We start from the raw sequence: 20,214 nt of genomic DNA, 5'->3' as shown, positions 1-20,214 counted from the left end.
ATTTCCTGCTTTATGTGAGCTTCTGCTGTAGTTTATTATGTGCTTTTAGTCCCAAGAAACCAGCCTTTTACTGTGGCGCACAATAAGATCTTCTGATGTTTGCTGTCATCTTCCTGTGATCTCCTATGAACAGGTGGATTAATTCACTTCAAGTTTATGTATGTAGAACCAAATCACAGCAGGGGCTGAACACTGTAAAGACTCTAGAATAATTATGGAGGCACAACATTTAAAGCTCCAGTCCTTCTATCCCACATACCTAAAAGTTAGTTATATGATAAATAGCCCCGTGTTTGTTTACTTGATTTGTAAAATGCAAAGTGGTGACTTTTTCTCTTCAAGTACGTCCTCGTATGGAGACATGTTTCTTTTTAATGGCATAAAACAAGTCATTGTTTACAAAAATGTACATTTTATTGGGCAGAATGAGGTAAACAGTGAAGAAAAGTATGAGAAAACAGAGCATAGGATCTCCGGAGACTGTGGCAACTAGAATTATTGTATACATGTGTGTGTATTAAGGACTGACACAGACAAAGAACTAATCATACAATGAAGCAATGTCATTTTAAAATGTTTATTTATAAACAGGATAAAACCATTCAAGTATTGAGTCATGAATAAAACAGCACCCTCTGATCTGCTAATTGGGAAACAGAGGATGTCAGTGTGTTTTTCAGTGCTAGTCCAAATTGAGTGAGAGGACTTTACATTTGAATAGATTCGATTACAAGTTATATTTGGCTTTAATTGAATGCAGTTCAGTTTGATTTAAATCAAGCCAATTCACAACATGTAAACTTGAAATATATGGTAAGATAAAGGTTGTGCAATAATACAGAGAAAGCCCCAACAATCAAATGATCCCCTATGAGCAAGCACTTGGCAACAGTGGGAAGGAAAAACTCCATTTTCGGCAGAACCAGGCTCAGGGAGGGCGGCCATCTGCCTCCACCGGTTGGGGGTGGGGTAAGAAAATGAAACTAAACTATAGGAAGACAAATAGGAAAGATGTTCATGATATATATGAAACTTTCTGCTAGCCCTGACTAAAATATTGTTTTTGACAGGAAAGTATTGTTTCATTCATCCATTTAGAGACAATCTGAACCATTTAAGGTGAAGGATTAAGCCTCAACCTAACCCGATTTAGTACTTTGACTTGCAAAGTACTTTTCAACTCTAATAATTGCTAAGAGTATATTTCTTATCATCTATTGGTCATCTGACCTGAGAAACTTCAGTTAACATTATAACACAGAAGTGATTGTCTGATCAGAAACTGTTTATTCCACCAGGTGGACAGCAGGAATAAGACAAACCAGATACTAAGAAATAAATTATACAATAAAATATTCTCAATATGCTAAAATTCCCACCGAGACTAGATAAGATTATTCTAAAACTGGTCAAAATACAATTCTCTTCGTGCACAAAAATCCCACCCAGTCCCACAACCCAGGACGAATATTCCTTGTGTGTTCTTGAGCTGGACAGAAATTCCTCTTGCTGAGCGGGGTCCAGGCCAGCCTCGTGCCAGGCAGACGAGGAGCCTCCTGTCCCAGTCTCGTCCGTCCACTGGGCCCATCACATCCCAGCCCAGTTAGCATTCTGCACTGGAGTCCGTCGCTCGATACCACCGCGGCTCCCCTCACGTCATCACCTGTAAGTAAAAACAAATAGGAGCCAGAACCATCATCCCGGAAGCTGCCCTGGCTTATAGCCATGGCGACCCTCTCCCAACACGGCTGCACCCAGCCTGCATTTGTGAGACACTACTCACAAATGCAGGCAGTGCTATACATCTGATTTAATCAGATTACAAACAGAAAATGGGATGATCCGTCACAAACTTCGACAATTTACTGTTTTTAATCCGCACAGTGATTTTGGTTTGTGCCGATATCTTTGGAAAAAGGTTTCTTGACTGACAAGTTGGGATCTAACATCACAAACTGACATCTGGTAACACGATGTACCAAATGAAAATGGGTCTCTGTAGACGTCATCGTTCCCTTGCCCTCTTTTGCTGGCCTGCTTCTTTCTCTCTCTCCTCTTTCGGTGTATGCCTGTGTTGTTGTCCGTGTGCTTGTCTTTTTTAGGGGATGCTCCTCCACCTTCCTGTCCCTCGGTCACTTGTCAACAATCAGCTGATTACTCGCCTGTTCCTCATGAGGTCTTCACGCTGGCTTCTAAACAACCAGATCATTGCATTACCAAGGTATCATGCCACAGTCATGTCACATTTTCCATCAGTTCTTGCCTTTGCTCACTCTCTGTTTCTGTGCAGACGTTTCAACGTTACGGATCTCCGCAACCTTCTGTGACAGTGTCTGAGTGTGCCTTCAGACAACCTTCACTACCTCTGCCCCGTCTCCTGGAGCCCACAGTGTTTATCCTGTATTCATAACTATCTGCAAATAAACCTCTAAACCTTTACCACAGTGTCTCATCATCATTCTGTTGTTTTCATAACAGTACACTGTAGAAATATTGGACTGTGTATTAGGTATTGAGGTCATAGTGAATGTAGTTTATTAGTGTGTGTCGTAGTATGATTTTGTTGTTGATAGGATCAATTTTTTTGGGGGGGGATAACCGACACTGGTTACCCCAGGCTGCACTTTTTTTGCCCAAAGAGGAAGGTGGACAAGGGCTGGTTCGCCTAGAGAGCAGAACTGTGTCTCGTTTGGCTCTTGATGAAGGCGGTCACACTTTCTCCCTCTCTCTTGTCTTTCCTGCTTGGCTTTCTCGTGTCTCTGTCTAGTCTTGTCTACTTGTCTCCCTTTACACTGGAAGAGTCTTACAGTCTGTTCTCAAACACCTAAAAGAAGAATTACGGATTTGATCAACTGGTCCCTGAATGCAATTGACGCCCTCTTCTCCACGAGAAGCCTGGGTTCGGGAGAGCCCCCGTGCCCTTTATTCCATACAATTATTATTATTATTCCATACAAACACTTTTGAGCATTAACCATCCGGATGGGAGATGTGCATGAAGAGGGTCACAGCAGATCTCAAAATGTCAGACTGTTACTCAAACTCTTATATCCTCTGGTGGCCCCCACCTAGCCATAAAACCAACAATCAGAAAAGCAAGGCCACGATTGTCTGCAAACAGTATTCTCTTTATAAATCAGCAGGATGGAATGTCATAAAACAGTGTAACTCGTTCACAGTAAATCAGCAGTATAATGTAATACAAATCAGTCTAATAAATCTTATAGTTGTCACCTTCTTCTAAGTCAGGAGTATAATGCAAACTAAACTACATAATGATTACACCATCTATAATAAGTATAAGTGTAATGTGGCCTACAGCAGTATCATGATTCAACCATTCTTTGATTAAAAGTATAATGTAACATATGACAGTATAATAACCTCACACTCATTAGATGCAGCACGGATGACATCTTGGAGAAGCTTGCGGCTGCTGTGAGTACTGAGACTCTGACAACATCTAACAACATCTGGGAGAGGCTCGTGGCTGTCGTGAACACTCATGGTGAGAGACCAGTGATGGACCTTAGACGACTGTAAAATTGACATGCAGTGGTTTGTACTAAAGATGGCACTAAAGGTGGCAGAGGAAAAATGTTTAACACACATGTGATGTCCACATACGTGGACGCCAGGTCCTAGGAGGTTATTTGTTAACGAGATTGGGTGAAAGTAACTCAGTCTAACTCTGATCAGCTGTACGGAAACAAACAAAATAAACAAACAGACTCTTCCTATCAGAAGTCATCAACTCAAAAACTGTTCAGCCCGCACTGCGCTCATAGTACAAACCGGATTCCAAAAAAGTTGGGACACTAAACAAATTGTGAATAAAAACTGAATGCAATGATGTGGAGATGGCAAATGTCAATATTCCATTCAGAATAGAACGTAGATGACAGATCAAAAGTTTAATCCGAGAAAATGTATCATTTTAAAGGAAAAATATGTTGATTCAAAATTTCACGGTGTCAACAAATCCCAAAAAAGTTGGGACAAGTAGCAATAAGAGGCTGGAAAAAGTAAATTTGAGCATAACGAAGAGCTGGAAGACCAATTAACACTAATTAGGTTAATTGGCAACATGACTGGGTATAAAAAGAGCTTCTCAGAGTGGCAGTGTCTCTCAGAAGCCAAGATGGGTAGAGGATCACCAATTCCCACAATGTTGCGCAGAAAGATAGTGGAGCAATATCAGAAAGGTGTTACCCAGCGAAAAATTGCAAAGACTTTGCAGTTATCACCATCAACTGTGCATAACATCATCCGAAGATTCAGAGAATCTGGAACAATCTCTGTGCGTAAGGGTCAAAGGCGTAAACCCATACTGGATGCCCGTGATCTCCGGGCCCTTAAACGACACTGCACCACAAACAGGAATGCTACTGTAAAGGAAATCACAGAATGGGCTCAGGAATACTTCCAGAAATCATTGTCAGTGAACACAATCCACCGTGCCATCCGCCGTTGCCAGCTGAAACTCTACAGTGCAAAGAAGAAGCCATTTCTAAGCAAGATCCACAAGCTCAGGCGTTTCCACTGGGCCAGGGATCATGTAAAATGGAGTGTGGCAAAATGGAAGACTGTTCTGTGGTCAGACGGGTCACGATTCCAAGTTCTTTTTGGAAATGTGGGACGCCATGTCATCCGGACCAAGGACAAGGACAAGGACAACCCAAGTTGTTATCAACGCTCAGTTCAGAAGCCTGCGTCTCTGATGGTATGGGGTTGCATGAGTGCGTGTGGCATGGGCAGCTTGCATGTCTGGAAAGGCACCATCAATGCAGAAAAATATATTCAGGTTCTAGAACAACATATGCTCCCATCCAGAAGTCATCTCTTTCAGGGAAGACCCTGCATTTTTCAGCAAGATAATGCCAGACCACATTCTGCATCAATCACAACATCATGGCTGCGTAGGAGAAGGATCCGGGTACTGAAATGGCCAGTCTGCAGTCCAGATCTTTCACCTATAGAGAACATTTGGCGCATCATAAAGAGGAAGGTGCGACAAAGAAGGCCCAAGACGATTGAACAGTTAGAGGCCTGTATTAGACACGAATGGGAGAGCATTCCTATTGCTAAACTTGAGAAACTGGTCTCCTCGGTCCCCAGACGTCTGTTGAGTGTTGTAAGAAGAAGGGGAGATGCCACACAGTGGTGAAAATGGCCTTGTCCCAACTTTTTTGGGATTTGTTGACACCATGACATTTTGAATCACCATATTTTTCCCTTCAGATGATAAATTTTCTCAGTTTCAACTTTTGTTCCGTGATTTATGTTCTATTCTGAATCAAATATTGACATTTGCCATCTCCACATCATTGCATTCAGTTTTTCAGTTTTTATTCACAATTTGTTTAGTGTCCCAACTTTTTTGGAATCCGGTTTGTACTAAAGTCAGTACTAAATCTGATTTAAACTGTTGTAACCAAACTATACAATCCCCCCCCCCCCCCCCCCCCCCCCCCCCCACGTTCAGTGAGAGACTGAGATTACCCAAAGTCTTTAAAGTTTTGCGTAAAATGCCAATGATATTTATTTCACCTCTGTAATATTTTTGGACATTTATAACTGAGTTATGTGTATATATTAGAGCTATTTATTATATTTTGTAACTGTGTGATATATTGTGTTGTTTAATTTTGTTCAGCCACTTACTGTTCTTATTGTCTTGGAGCAACTGTAACCACAGAATTTCCTTAAGAGATTAATAAACTCTTCTGATTCTATTGCAGCTGCAGCATGCAGAGAATGTGTTAAACATTTTTCCTCTGCCACCTAATAAAAATATACAAAAAGAACACAGAGGCTTCCAAAAACACAAACACAAAAACAACAACTTCTATGAGCTTATCAATTAAATGGCTTCGCATTCGCTGATTGAACAATCACGTTTCTCAGTTGGGTATAAGCAGAGCTGCTTGCAGTCGTAGCTGTGTGTGCAGTTTGGACCTGAGCAGCATCCTGCTGGCACAGCTGACTGTGGTCCGTATCATCAAAGTCATGTTTAAAATATGTTGAATCACAGAGCTGCCACAGTGAAGAGGCATTTTTAGAAACAACATCATCAACATGTTTAGGATGTCGAACTGTTTCACAGTTTAAGGTTTTTATAATAAAACAGAGATGCCCTGATGATGATACCGATGGTTGATTTTCATTGTTATACGAGACCGCCACCTGGTGGGGAAGGAGCTTCAATGATTTCTTTGACAAAAGCAGCAAGCAGTCAAAATTCAATAAAACCTTCCCGTTGTATACTCATGGATGAATTGTAGTATTTACAAAACTCGTATATATCCAAAAGCTGATGAAACAATTTCCCAGCAGCAGCTCTGAGTGAATAAATGACTGTTTACAGACTTAACGTGTCTGTACTTGTCAGTTCATCAATGAAAATATGAATAACAAATTTAAAAATATTCCAGCTGATGACAGGAGCTGACGAGTAGCCTAATTTACACCGACAAGTTGAATCAGCTGACACTTGTACCAAAGATCACAAAAAACTATCAGCTTCATTTATCACAAAGTCCTACTTTGTGATTCTCTGAGACAGTTTGAAAAGCAGCCTCTAAGAAGGCATCCACACGGTGATTTTTCTGTGCTGATAGAAGAAATGTTAGTTTCAAGAGTCTTCACATTACAACCCAAAGAAGAAAATAATAGAACTATTTCTGAATGAAATAAGACTGTTGTTGGGCACCATCTTTCATTCTTTCACTATTAAGAGTTTAAAACTAAAGACGACTTGAATAATTTTGACTCATGTAATGAAAAGAGAGGTTTGTTTTACTTACCCTGAAGGCTCTGAGGACTGCTAATGGGTCATCGGCTGTGAGTCTCTGCAGGAGTGCTGGCCAGCAGCGATGAGCCATAGGCAGCAGTTCATTTTCCCTCTCACTCAGCACCTGAACGCACAACTCCAGCACGTCCAGTACCTAAAGACAAAGACGCACAACACGCCTAACAATTATCTCTGTTTTGATCCTGATTATATGTGAGCTGAAACTAATTACTGAGGTCTTCATTGAGAGCCCAAACTCCTGAGCAGGCACGACTTCAGCACAGACGTGACTTATTTCTGTTTCACTCCTGGACCAGACTGAATGTTTTTCCTTGATGAGCATTACACCACTGAACAGTCATCCACACAGTTCTGACAGGATGAATTGTACCAACGCTGGCGGTCCTACCTTCACAAGAATGATTATTTTTGTTATTAGTCCAACAGTTGATTCTACATAAAACTACCTTGAGTCGGAGCCTGAGGCTGGGATCAGACAGCAGATGAATGCAGCGCTCCTTAACATCCTTAGTGATGCTGAGGTGGGAGGGAAGCTCTGCTTTCACATCAGGACTACCAATATCTTCCACATCCTCACACTCAGTGGGAGGGACCTCTGCAATGGCAGCACATGTACAGTTAGACCGCCAGTTTAGCAGTGAGGTTCAGATTTCTATGACTCTTAATTACAATGATCCATCTCCTCTACACTCTGAATCTAATATAACCACCACTACAACCTATAGCTTATATTCCACTGGCCCTTAGACAGACCTATTACCTCGGTCTTCGGTGTCATCGTCCTCTATTCCAATGCCCTCTGCCAGTTCTTTCTGGCGCAGAGCACTTGCCGGCCCCTGGCAGGTTGAAGCACAGACAGTCGATGGTTCAATTCTCACTCAATCACTCATTCCGAATCCTGTCTGTAGCTTCGGTCTGCTAGGGGGATTCCTGGCCTGCGCAGGGAATCCCGATCTCTTTTTCTTTCTTTTTTGGGGTGTTGGGGCCTTTATTTAGAAAGCTGGGACTATCTCCGTTGTCATGGCTACCAAGAACAACGCCAGCTTGGGGGAGAGCGGAGAGCCGATAAGCACAGACTCATTCATCCTTTCTCCACTTTCTTTTCACAGCTGCTGCTGCTGCTGCTGCTGTGGGAAACGCTGGGACTTGTGTGGCTATGCACTTTTTGTGTTGTTGGGAGCTTTTAAGGACCAGCCTTGAATTTTACACATTTGATAAGTGAAGACTGGATGTTTAGTGACGAGAGCTGGGATAATCTGGACAGAATCTGCAGCTTGCATCTCCAAATCAGAAATGGCTTTAGATCTGACGCTAGCAGACAGGCATGCATGTCTCAGGGTGATTACACACTAACACATTGTGATTAATCACACACATTTTTATACATTTTATTCAGATTAAAAAAAAAACCACACTATACAAAATGTGTTTTTGTGACAGGCTGCTAGTAACAAAGTGCTTAAAGATTTAAAATTGGTTCTTTCCCAAGTTTTCTGTTATGTGCACACACATTCCTTGACTTAGGTGCTTTTTAATTCTCCAATAATGGTCAGTGCAAAGTGTTTGCACAAACAAACAAAAAACATTACTCAGAAAATGGCCAGGTACAAGAACTGGACTAAAAAGGAGTGGAAAAACCAGATAATGTCCAAAGAAATACTTCAGCGTGTGGCTCACGACTTTTGCACAGTACTGTAAATGTTATTAATAATGAAAGATGTCAAAATGTAGCTTTCTCATTTTTATTCTTTTCTTCTAGTGAAGGTGCCTCCTCCTTCTGACCTTAGGGTAACTAATTTCTCAGACAGTGACTGGGAAGCTGCAGCTGATGATGATGTTTCTTACCTCACTAAGTGGAGGCAACCTGAGACAGGTGGGGAAGAACTATTGGATTGTTGGAGTACATATTATGAAGTAAAAATACAATATGTCAATAAACTGTTGTCCTGTGTCTTAAGGAGTATCAGATATCACTGTCTGCACTCTATGGAGATGGAGCTCAGAGTGAAGCTGTGGCCATACGCTACAGCACCTGTGAGTCACACATTTTCTGATCCTGAACGTTTCTCAAACTCAGGAGGGGAGAGCCTGAAACCATTTACCTAAGTCGCATTAGCAGCAGTGTTCAGCCTAAAAAATACACAAGTTAAAAGTCATGCATTTGAGTCATGCATCCATATTATTTGTTTATTTATTAAATTATTTTCGAGACACTGTTAGTTGTTAGAAGCCAGTGTTTTAATGATAGGACATATATGACAGTAATGAGACAACCTAAGATATCCAAGATTACCACAAAAAAACAAATAGAATCACAGAAAGCTTGTTTCTCTCCCGTTAGTCTATCGGCCCAGTTACCTTTTACTTTTCTGTGGTCAGTAGCCCTTCATGTCATATTCTGTCTCTATGTACAATATAGCATTACTAATACAATAACCTGTACGTAAATGAACTTCATTGTGTAACTGATGGCAGTTCTCAAAGCACTAGTCACTTAAAGGTTCAATTTCACATCTAAATTCTCATCTTTGAATAACTAGAACTCTGAGCTATGAAATAAATGTAGTGAGGTTAAAGTATCAAATCAAAGTATCAAATTCTCTGTTATACTTTACATTTATTGTCCAAAAAACACTTTGCTCTGCTGCTGAAATAATTTCCTTCTATAAAGGAACAAAGTGAGTGTTAAACATAGAAGCTCTGCAACTGCCTGTTTAATGTCACCCATGATTTCTCAAAAAAAAATTACGTAAAAAAATCTCGACTCACCAATTTAACAGTGACACTTTTCTGTTTTACATAAAAAAGAATTAGACAAACTTGCCCAACATGTCAGTCATGCTCGGATTAAATCAGGGAGTCTGTGTCATGGTGACTGCAGTGACCACACACCTCTGTCTGTCCCTTACACTTCTGTGAAACACTTCCAAGCTGTGTTGTCTGTGTCTCAACACCACCATAGCTCAGACCCTCCTCTGTGATTTTGATGAGTCTTATCACTCTAAACGACATCATGAATCAAGCTGAGAGAGAAAGTCTCCAATTCACCTCATAACCTTCTTCAGTTGATCAGCTAGTGGAGAAAGAAAAAGAAGAAGAAACAAATAATAAACAAAATGTAAGAAACTCCAAATACGAGTGTGAGTATTAAAACTGACTTACGTAATGTGTGCTTCTCTCCTCGGCTCCAGTAGTGAGGCTGTGTTTGAAACCGCTTTTCTCCTCGCTCAGGGACTCACAAGCTTCTGACACTTCCTTCAGCATTTCCAACTCCTGAGAAGAGCACAGACCAGAGGACAACATGTCACTGTTTTTGTCCTACGAGAAGTGTCAGTTTATTAGTTACACTGACCTGATATCAGTAATGGAAAGAATCCTCACTCAAAAAGGTTCAGATTTTCAGCTTGTGTTAAAGATGTCAGAAGGTCGACATGGTACTTTTTTGGACGAATATGAAAGGGGAGGCGGGGGGTTTTGTTTTTGCTGACAGGCGGAGAGTGCTTTCGAGCTTTTTTTCTTATAAAACGCCGTTTTTACCGTTTCTTCCCGCAGTAAATATAAACAACGATAGTATTCAGGAAGAAAACCAAACATTGCATTTTTTTTATATCACAACTCTGGTTTTACGTGGCCTATCAACACAATTTAAAAACTGGTATAAAGTCCACACTTGTCCCGTCAATTGTTCCGTCTCTCCTGCTCGCACCTCCAATGGTTGTACACGTTGTCATTTACGTGGCTTCACTCCACATCAGCCACGCCGCTTTGCTAGCTAAAACACCGGTGTCGGCACATAAGGACGCTGTCATAGCCTGTCAACTACGTTGATTGGCTGCGTATATACGAATGTGAATCGCATTATTGGCTGGACTATGGGATAAGGTGGCATCGTTCTAATCCCATATGGGAGCAGCCAGTCACTTACTGACTCACACTGCAAAACAGAATTGTTAAAGTATTAATTTTAATTTCAATTCAGGTACTGTCAGTTTTTTTTTTTTGTGCGCAACGCAGATTTTCTGTGCGCAGAGACTGTGCCAGCAGTGCGCAATTGCGCACGTGCGCAGCTTAGAGGGAACATTGCCTATAGCTTATATTCCACTGGCCCTTAGACAGACCTATTACCTCTGTCTTCGGTGTCATCGTCCTCTATTCCAATGCCCTCTGCCACTTCTTTCTGTTTGCGGTAATTCAGCAGGAATTGGCGAATGCTGAGGTCTTCCTGGTCACTGGAGCTTTTCCTGGAGCTGGCAGACGTACTGGTCCTGCTACAAGTGGAAGGAAACCACCTCGCTAAAGGAAAAACAAGGCAACAATATGAGCATAGGTTTGGTTACAATAAAATAAGTCAGTTGATCAAAATCAGTGTGACACAGATGCTGATGTTTTTGAAAAGAGCCCATCAGTAACATTTAATTCATACATTTTTACTGCGAGGGCTTGTAAAACTTCTGTATGAATATTATTATGAATATTAATTCTACAACAGAAAACGACTCAGCAATTAAACCATCACGATGTATTAAATGTTTCCAAAGATACTGACAATTTCATAACGAGCAAATTATACATCCTGAAGTGTACTCCTTGATAGAAACTTTGAAGGGCACTGCAGAAAACAAAGTTAAGCAACATAAAAAAAATGTGGCAGAGCATGCAATGAGTCACATTTTCTTCCTTGTCCTCTTTGACTCCCAGTATACGTGAGACTCAAGCTGACATCACTGTTGAAATCTTACCCAGTGCCTTCATGAGCGCGTGCAGCGCGGAGCAGAAAAGAGCAGCTGTGCGCTCGTAGCTGAGATCCAGATCCTGAACGATGTCCCCGACCAGCAGGCTGCAGTCAGAGTGAGTCAACAGAACTGTCAACACCGGTGGAGCCTGGCCAACAAAACAGGATTATAATGAAATACAGTACAAGCTCAGGGCAGCACAGGCTTAAGCAGATCAAGGAGGAAATCGGGTAAACCCTCCAACAGTTATTTCTGTGTCCATTTTGGGTTAAAAACAAAAACACGTCATAACAACCTGTGGATGCTGGCTGAGTCTCTGAAGGTTGAGTGATATGTCATTAAGCAGGTAGTCAGAGTTCTCATTGATCAGTTCCTTCAGGGAAGCGTATCCACAGACCTTATTGATGTTCCATATGGAGCTCAGCGCCGCCTGGCTGACCAGCAGCGTCTCCTCACCAGCTTTCTCCAGCACAGGATACAGCGAGGTCGTCAACAAGGGACGGAAATCGCGGCCCAGAGCCTGAGCACAGCAGGCGAAGGCCTCGAGTTGGATGCACAGCTGACAGATGTTGCTGTTGAGCTGGTGGATCGTGGATGCAGATGTTGATGATGAAAGAAAGTTCTCCCACTTAAAAAGATGAGAGAGGCCTGTAATTTTCATCATAGGTGTACCTCTAACTTGTCTGAGTTTTAAAGAATTGATTTGCAAATTATGGTGGAAAATAAGTATTTGGTCACCTCATTTTTTGCCCCACTGTAAGTGTAAACTTCTTTATACTCCTTTTCGACTATGTAAACTGTGTGATATACTAAGATATTTGTGGCAACTCGATGTGCTTTGTCCACTTTTATTATCGCATTGCTCTGTTAACCAAAGAGAATACCCCAGTTCATTGTATGTTTGACTATAATTTACAAAAAACTAAAACATGATTTCACATCCTTTCTACAATAACTGTCATCTGAGCCCACAAACTCAACAGGACAGTGCTTACTCAAGTCATGGATCAAGTGACCTAAAGGGCCAACTAAAAGTTGTATAAGCAACCAAGGAAGTGAGTCCTACCTGGCCACTGGACAACATTCAGTGACAGTGCACTTGCTGGCATCTCGGGTGGGCAGAGCCCTGATTCAGTAGGGTGAATAAGGGATCTCGTCTCCTCCGTACTTAATGAGTGTGGCGTATCTGTCAGTCATGTCTGGCACATAAGACACCAGGTAGGTCCCATCATGGTTGTCACAGATATTTGCTTCTTGGGCTTCCCGTCTGGGTCCTTCAGGAGAAAACAAAAACTGTTACCTAAATATCAGCGCTTTGATTACATTATTGTGTGGTCCACGTTCATGCACTCACAGTGATCTGCACTGCCAGCAGTCCCTCACCTGCATCTTTGGCATCAATGTTCAACTTCACTGGCAGAGAGGTGGGCACTCCAGTGGTTTTAAGGCCGGATCCACTTGCACGCACCTTGCTGGCATCATGGGTGGGCAGCACCTTCACCTTGTAAGGGTGGACAAAAGGGAAGAGAAGAACAACAGTCTCACAAATGAAAGGAGCCTCATTTACAGAACCGAGTAAACCACACAAAGAGTTTTCCATTTTTAAAGCTGGCCAGAGTGCAACACTGTAACATGTAACACAAGGTTCAGATGGTTGCAGTACTTTGCTCATTTGGATCAAAAGTTTGGGGGAAAATCTTTAATTAAATCAAGTGATTGTAATGCTGTTGCTTCCGTTGTGTAGTTAACCATCTATCATTTTAGATGTTTCATAAGCAGCTTGATGAAATTAGCTGTGTCGTTAGCCGACTTCAGCCATCCAAACAGATGACCATCTAAGGTGAATTATGCAGATCACTAGCAGAGTACGCAGATTACCACTTCTTATTCCAGCCAGACTTGTTGTTACTTCATTCTAATCATGCAGTAACAACAAAGATTTATTCCTACTGGCTTTTTAAAATGTGGTTCTTCTATTCTAGAAAAACAAAAACATGTTATCACAGGGTTTTGTTTTTTTCAATGACATTTGTGTTGGCTGTCAGTCGCAGGCAAACATTTATCATAATGGTTAGATATTAGGAAATAGCTTCAAATTAGTGCATATTTAACTTGTTACGTTGCCTGCATGGGATCTCCTCATGAGCATATGACTGTACCCTGGATGATGATATGTGAGGAGCTTAAACTTGATTCGCTAACAGAAACTAATTTAGCTAGCTTAGCGCACATGTCTTGTGGCAAGATATATGCAACTAAATGCTTTAAGTCATTGGCTGTTCTGCCAAATTGCCACCAACCTGCAACTTTGTGAGCTGACTGTTTCGGGATTTTTGTGTTTTAGACAACAAAAATAAAAGAAAAAGATCTACAGATTCAGCCTTTTCCTTACCTGTGGTAGTCGCGTAGAATGACGTCACTGACACTGGTTTAATACGAAAACAAACTTTCTCAAACAAAAAAAAAAAAGAAAAAAAAAAAGAAGAAGAAGTGAGTCGGCGTGTCATCTTTACCGAGCACCATACATGTTTTGCCTTACATTAAAATTATTATTTTTCTTTTTCAAAAATAATTCGTATTCAGAGAAGTCAAATATGTCAAATTTGCACGAATTACACGGCCGCCAGGTGGCGCAGAGCACTTGCCGGCCCCTGGCAGGTTGAAGCACAGACAGTCGATGGCTCAATCCTCACTCAATCACTCATTCCGAATCCTGTCTGTAGCTTCGGTCTGCTAGGGGGATTCCTGGCCTGCGCAGGGAATCCCGATCTCTTTTTCTTTCTTTTTTGGGGTGTTGGGGCCTTTATTTAGAAAGCTGGGACTATCTCCGTTGTCATGGCTACCAAGAACAACGCCAGCTTGGGGGAGAGCGGAGAGCCGATAAGCACAGACTCATTCATCCTTTCTCCACTTTCTTTTCACAGCTGCTGCTGCTGTGGGAAACGCTGGGACTTGTGTGGCTGTGCAGTTTTTGTGTTGTTGGGAGCTTTTAACACTAGAAGTCCCAGATTAGATTCATTTGGCTTTTCTACCTATAAAACCCACCGTCGAGCCAAATGGCTGGTAGGCTTTTAGCTAATATCCTTAATCACCTGTGAACAGCTGCTTTTGTTATGTAAATAAGGTGGGGCCATGCTGAACCACTTGGAGTGGTTAGTTTCCTGAGCCACAAGGAAACTTGTGTTTCAGTTTGCCTTAGGGAGAAATCAACACACATGGGTGTATTTCCTTTGTTGCTGAGATTTATTGATAAAACAGTACAAAAAAACAAAAATAAAAAAACAACCATTTGTACACATATTTACAAATAACAATAAAAAGTGAGTGAGTACATTTCAACATTTTCAGCAATCACTCACAATCCTGGCACTGCTATGGTATCTGTAGTCTGCATTTACCACATGTGTATCTGTAGCAGTGAACACATCGCACAGTGGCATGATTGTTCTTGCATTTGTGTTTGACCTGACACGTGGCTCTTTTTCCAGGGCTAGGTGTGGAGGGTTGTGTCCGAAGCAACTGTTCTTTTCTTGCCTTCTTCCCAGCCATATGAGAGTTAGCCAACTCTCTTGCAAACTCCACCAGGAAGTCCACTCGTCTTTCCTGCGTCCCGTTGCATGCTTGATACAGCACATGTGCATTCAGTGCTGCCATGTCAATCATGTTATAGAACACGGCAACTGGCCAGGGCCGTGTTCCTCTGCGGACCGTGTACTCCCGCACCATCTGGTCCATCACATCCACGCCACACTTTGTGGTGTTGTAAAGGCTGACAGTGTTTGGCTTCCTTTTGGTGGTGTTATCAGTCTGAACCACGCTGTGCATGCTGCTAAGAATATAGACTGTCTTCTTCCGTTTGGCCGCATACGCCGTCAGCGTGGCAGCAGTGGTTGAAAATACCTAAGAAATAAGATAAATTGTTATTTCCATAGCACTTTTACACACAATGAAACACATAAACATAGAACCACAAAAGACCTGCAGCCTACCTGAGTGGTGAATTCATTGCGATTTGTGTATCTAGCGGATTGAGGAATTTCCCGGCGAATCTTGCTGACTGTGCCGAGGATGGTGGTTTTCCGTCTAAGAAGTTTTTGCGCAAGTGAAAGCGATGTGAAGAAATTGTCCGTGGTAACATTTCTGCCCTTGTCTAGGAATGGTTCCATCAGCCTCATCACTACATTTTCAGACAGTCTCTCCCCACTGGGACGATTGGGGTCCTTGCCAAGATATGTGAGGACATTGCAAATGTACTTGGATTTTAGGTCGCAGGCCACCCAAAACTTGATCCCAAACCTGTCAGGTTTACTTGCAATATACTGCAGGAAACAGCACCGAGTCTTTGATGGGAAGAGCTGTTCATCAACGGTGATATGTAGACCAGGGTTGTAGCACGTGATGCAGTTGGTGACAAATGATCCCCACACACTGGAAACTGCAGCGAACTTATCAGTCTTTGCTCGATCACTGCGGGTGGACCTGTCATCAAAGCGTAGGTGTTGCATGATGTCTTGGAAGCGGTTACGCGGCATAGTTCCAATGATCTGTGGGTTTCCCAGGTTTGCTGACCAGCAGTCACGTAGTGATGGAACCCTAGTAACCCCCCGCAAGATCAAGATCTTTGATCAAGATCAAGATCAAAGACTCGGTGCTGTTTCCTGCAGTATATTGCAAGTAAACCTGACAAGTTTGGGATCAAGTTTTGGGTGGCCTGCGACCTAAAATCCAAGTACATTTGCAATGTCCTCACATATCTTGGCAAGGACCCCAATCGTCCCAGTGGGGAGAGACTGTCTGAAAATGTAGTGATGAGGCTGATGGAACCATTCCTAGACAAGGGCAGAAATGTTACCACGGACAATTTCTTCACATCGCTTTCACTTGCGCAAAAACTTCTTAGACGGAAAACCACCATCCTCGGCACAGTCAGCAAGATTCGCCGGGAAATTCCTCAATCCGCTAGATACACAAATCGCAATGAATTCACCACTCAGGTAGGCTGCAGGTCTTTTGTGGTTCTATGTTTATGTGTTTCATTGTGTGTAAAAGTGCTATGGAAATAACAATTTATCTTATTTCTTAGGTGTTTTCAACCTCTACTGCCACGCTGACGGCGTATGCAGCCAAACGGAAGAAGACAGTCTATATTCTTAGCAGCATGCACAGCGTGGTTCAGACTGATAACACCACCAAAAGGAAGCCAAACACTGTCGCCCTTTACAACACCACAAAGTGTGGCGTGGATGTGATGGACCAGATGGTGCGGGAGTACACGGTCCGCAGAGGAACACGGCCCTGGCCAGTTGCCGTGTTCTATAACATGATTGACATGGCAGCACTGAATGCACATGTGCATGCAACGGGACGCAGGAAAGACGGGTGGACTTCCTGGTGGAGCTTGCAAGAGAGTTGGCTAACTCTCATATGGCTGGGAAGAAGGCAAGAAAAGAACAGTTGCTTCGGACACAACCCTCCACACCTAGCCCTTGAAAAAGAGCCACGTGTCAGGTCAAACACAAATGCAAGAACAATCATGCCACTGTGCGATGTGTTCACTGCTACAGATACACATGTGGTAAATGCAGACTACAGATACCAATGGCAGTGCCAGGATTGTGAGTGATTGAAATGTACTCACTCACTTTTTATTATTATCTCTAAATATGTGTACAAATGGTTGTTTTTGTAGAAATATTTTTTGGTTTTTTTGTACTGTTTTTATCAATAAACCTTTTGGAGATTTATTTTCCTGGATGATTGAGAATGCATCAAGACGGACACAAAATGAAGTTCACAGCTTTTAGCAGTTCCCCCTCCCCACACACAAACAAAGAGGCAGTTTGCAGTTAGAAATCCGCAATCATTCACACACCCCCACTCCCCTCCACAATTCTCAGGTAACGACCCAATTTACATATGAATTAATGCTAACAGACTAGCCAAGTTAGCTTCCACTTGGCTGACAGAGGGTTAGAAAAGCCTGGGACTTCTAGTGTTAAGGACCAGCCTTGAATTTTACACATTTGATAAGTGAAGACTGGATGTTTAGTGACGAGAGCTGGGATAATCTGGACAGAATCTGCAGCCTGCATCTCCAAATCAGAAATGGCTTTAGATCTGACGCTAGCAGACAGGCATGCATGTCTCAGGGTGATTACACACTAACACATTGTGATTAATCACACACATTTGTATACATTTTATTCAGATTAAAAAAAAAAAACACACTATACAAAATGTGTTTTTGTGACAGGCTGCTAGTAACAAAGTGCTTAAAGATTTAAAATTGGTTCTTTCCCAAGTTTTCTGTTATGTGCACACACATTCCTTGACTTAGGTGCTTTTTAATTCTCCAATAATGGTCAGTGCAAAGTGTTTGCACAAACAAACAAAAAACATTACTCAGAAAATGGCCAGGTACAAGAACTGGACTAAAAAGGAGTGGAAAAACCAGATAATGTCCAAAGAAATACTTCAGCGTGTGGCTCACGACTTTTGCACAGTACTGTAAATGTTATTAATAATGAAAGATGTCAAAATGTAGCTTTCTCATTTTTATTCTTTTCTTCTAGTGAAGGTGCCTCCTCCTTCTGACCTTAGGGTAACTAATTTCTCAGACAGTGACTGGGAAGCTGCAGCTGATGATGATGTTTCTTACCTCACTAAGTGGAGGCAACCTGAGACAGGTGGGGAAGAACTATTGGATTGTTGGAGTACATATTATGAAGTAAAAATACAATATGTCAATAAACTGTTGTCCTGTGTCTTAAGGAGTATCAGATATCACTGTCTGCACTCTATGGAGATGGAGCTCAGAGTGAAGCTGTGGCCATACGCTACAGCACCTGTGAGTCACACATTTTCTGATCCTGAACGTTTCTCAAACTCAGGAGGGGAGAGCCTGAAACCATTTACCTAAGTCGCATTAGCAGCAGTGTTCAGCCTAAAAAATACACAAGTTAAAAGTCATGCATTTGAGTCATGCATCCATATTATTTGTTTATTTATTAAATTATTTTCGAGACACTGTTAGTTGTTAGAAGCCAGTGTTTTAATGATAGGACATATATGACAGTAATGAGACAACCTAAGATATCCAAGATTACCACAAAAAAACACAAATAGAATCACAGAAAGCTTGTTTCTCTCCCGTTAGTCTATCGGCCCAGTTACCTTTTACTTTTCTGTGGTCAGTAGCCCTTCATGTCATATTCTGTCTCTATGTACAATATAGCATTACTAATACAATAACCTGTACGTAAATGAACTTCATTGTGTAACTGATGGCAGTTCTCAAAGCACTAGTCACTTAAAGGTTCAATTTCACATCTAAATTCTCATCTTTGAATAACTAGAACTCTGAGCTATGAAATAAATGTAGTGAGGTTAAAGTATCAAATCAAAGTATCAAATTCTCTGTTATACTTTACATTTATTGTCCAAAAAACACTTTGCTCTGCTGCTGAAATAATTTCCTTCTATAAAGGAACAAAGTGAGTGTTAAACATAGAAGCTCTGCAACTGCCTGTTTAATGTCACCCATGATTTCTCAAAAAAAAATTACGTAAAAAAATCTCGACTCACCAATTTAACAGTGACACTTTTCTGTTTTACATAAAAAAGAATTAGACAAACTTGCCCAACATGTCAGTCATGCTCGGATTAAATCAGGGAGTCTGTGTCATGGTGACTGCAGTGACCACACACCTCTGTCTGTCCTTTACACTTCTGTGAAACACTTCCAAGCTGTGTTGTCTGTGTCTCAACACCACCATAGCTCAGACCCTCCTCTGTGATTTTGATGAGTCTTATCACTCTAAACGACATCATGAATCAAGCTGAGAGAGAAAGTCTCCAATTCACCTCATAACCTTCTTCAGTTGATCAGCTAGTTGAGAAAGAAAAAGAAGAAGAAACAAATAAAAAACAAAATGTAAGAAACTCCAAATACGAGTGTGAGTATTAAAACTGACTTACGTAATGTGTGCTTCTCTCCTCGGCTCCAGTAGTGAGGCTGTGTTTGAAACCGCTTTTCTCCTCGCTCAGGGACTCACAAGCTTCTGACACTTCCTTCAGCATTTCCAACTCCTGAGAAGAGCACAGACCAGAGGACAACATGTCACTGTTTTTGTCCTACGAGAAGTGTCAGTTTATTAGTTACACTGACCTGATATCAGTAATGGAAAGAATCCTCACTCAAAAAGGTTCAGATTTTCAGCTTGTGTTAAAGATGTCAGAACATTTTGATGGATAGATTCAACAGCTCTGTGAAACACTTCCAAGGTATTTGCTAATTACTGCTTCCAAATACATAAAATAGAATTTCACATACAACGACCTTTGATAAGCCATTAGTATAACCAACTGCACTGCTGCACCAAACCCAGGACCTGAAGAGGTTCAGATCAGTGAGTAAAATGAGATGAAATGAACTGAAGCCTAGAACACAGAAGTTGGCTGTATAGCTGCCTGTGTCTGCACACCCAGAAAGAGTAATAAGAGTAATATTAAAACTAAGTGGCTGCCGCCGGCTGGGGCATGCTATGAATTGTGGGATATGGTGGGTCACGATGGATATACCCGACGCATCCTTCAAATCTGGGGAAAAGGAGGACGCATTTGTCGGCTGCATTTAGAGGAGTCTACGAATTTGGACAGCCTTCGTTG

At 41.7% G+C, this 20,214-nt stretch overlaps 1 protein-coding gene across 8 annotated transcripts; it reads right to left on the bottom strand.

Annotated features, from left to right (window-relative positions):
- Window positions 1-561: 561 nt before the first annotated feature.
- On the bottom strand, window positions 562-19,708 carry LOC134618139 (TELO2-interacting protein 1 homolog). 8 transcript variants are annotated; one of them, XM_063463437.1, is made up of 9 exons: window positions 13,940-13,969; window positions 12,931-13,048; window positions 12,614-12,821; window positions 11,843-12,175; window positions 11,554-11,695; window positions 10,940-11,107; window positions 9,977-10,087; window positions 9,863-9,887; window positions 6,875-6,947 (listed from the first exon to the last, which is right to left on the bottom strand). In XM_063463437.1, exons 3-7 carry the CDS (start codon window positions 12,629-12,631, stop codon window positions 10,050-10,052), a joined length of 699 nt encoding a protein of 232 aa, XP_063319507.1. In that variant the 5' UTR covers window positions 12,632-12,821; window positions 12,931-13,048; window positions 13,940-13,969; the 3' UTR covers window positions 6,875-6,947; window positions 9,863-9,887; window positions 9,977-10,049. The 8 variants fall into 8 exon arrangements, with proteins under 8 accessions (XP_063319503.1, XP_063319510.1, XP_063319507.1 ...); XM_063463436.1 differs by lacking the exon at window positions 6,875-6,947 and adding an exon at window positions 7,310-7,409; XM_063463434.1 differs by lacking the exon at window positions 6,875-6,947 and adding an exon at window positions 7,329-7,409 and having other exon boundaries at window positions 9,707-9,887.
- Between the last annotated feature and the right edge of the window lie 506 nt (window positions 19,709-20,214).

This window comes from Pelmatolapia mariae, linkage group LG20 (assembly GCF_036321145.2).
Source record: "Pelmatolapia mariae isolate MD_Pm_ZW linkage group LG20, Pm_UMD_F_2, whole genome shotgun sequence".
Classification (NCBI taxonomy): domain Eukaryota; kingdom Metazoa; phylum Chordata; class Actinopteri; order Cichliformes; family Cichlidae; genus Pelmatolapia; species Pelmatolapia mariae.
Note: the sequence above shows the minus strand (reverse complement) of the source record. Positions and strands in the feature narration are given on the sequence as shown.

Bases quoted from the DNA above. Each gene is read 5' to 3' on its own strand.
- LOC134618139 (XM_063463433.1), bottom strand. From the start codon at position 19,377: ATGATGTCGTTTAGAGTGATAAGACTCATCAAAATCACAGAGGAGGGT. The intron at 6,948-7,260 runs GTAGTTTTATGT...CTTTGTCTTTAG, and splicing joins GCCTCAGGCTCCGACTCAAG to GTACTGGACGTGCTGGAGTT. The intron at 1,664-3,389 runs GTGAGGTTATTA...TTTTACTTACAG, and splicing joins CCGTGCTGCATCTAATGAGT to GTGATGACGTGAGGGGAGCC.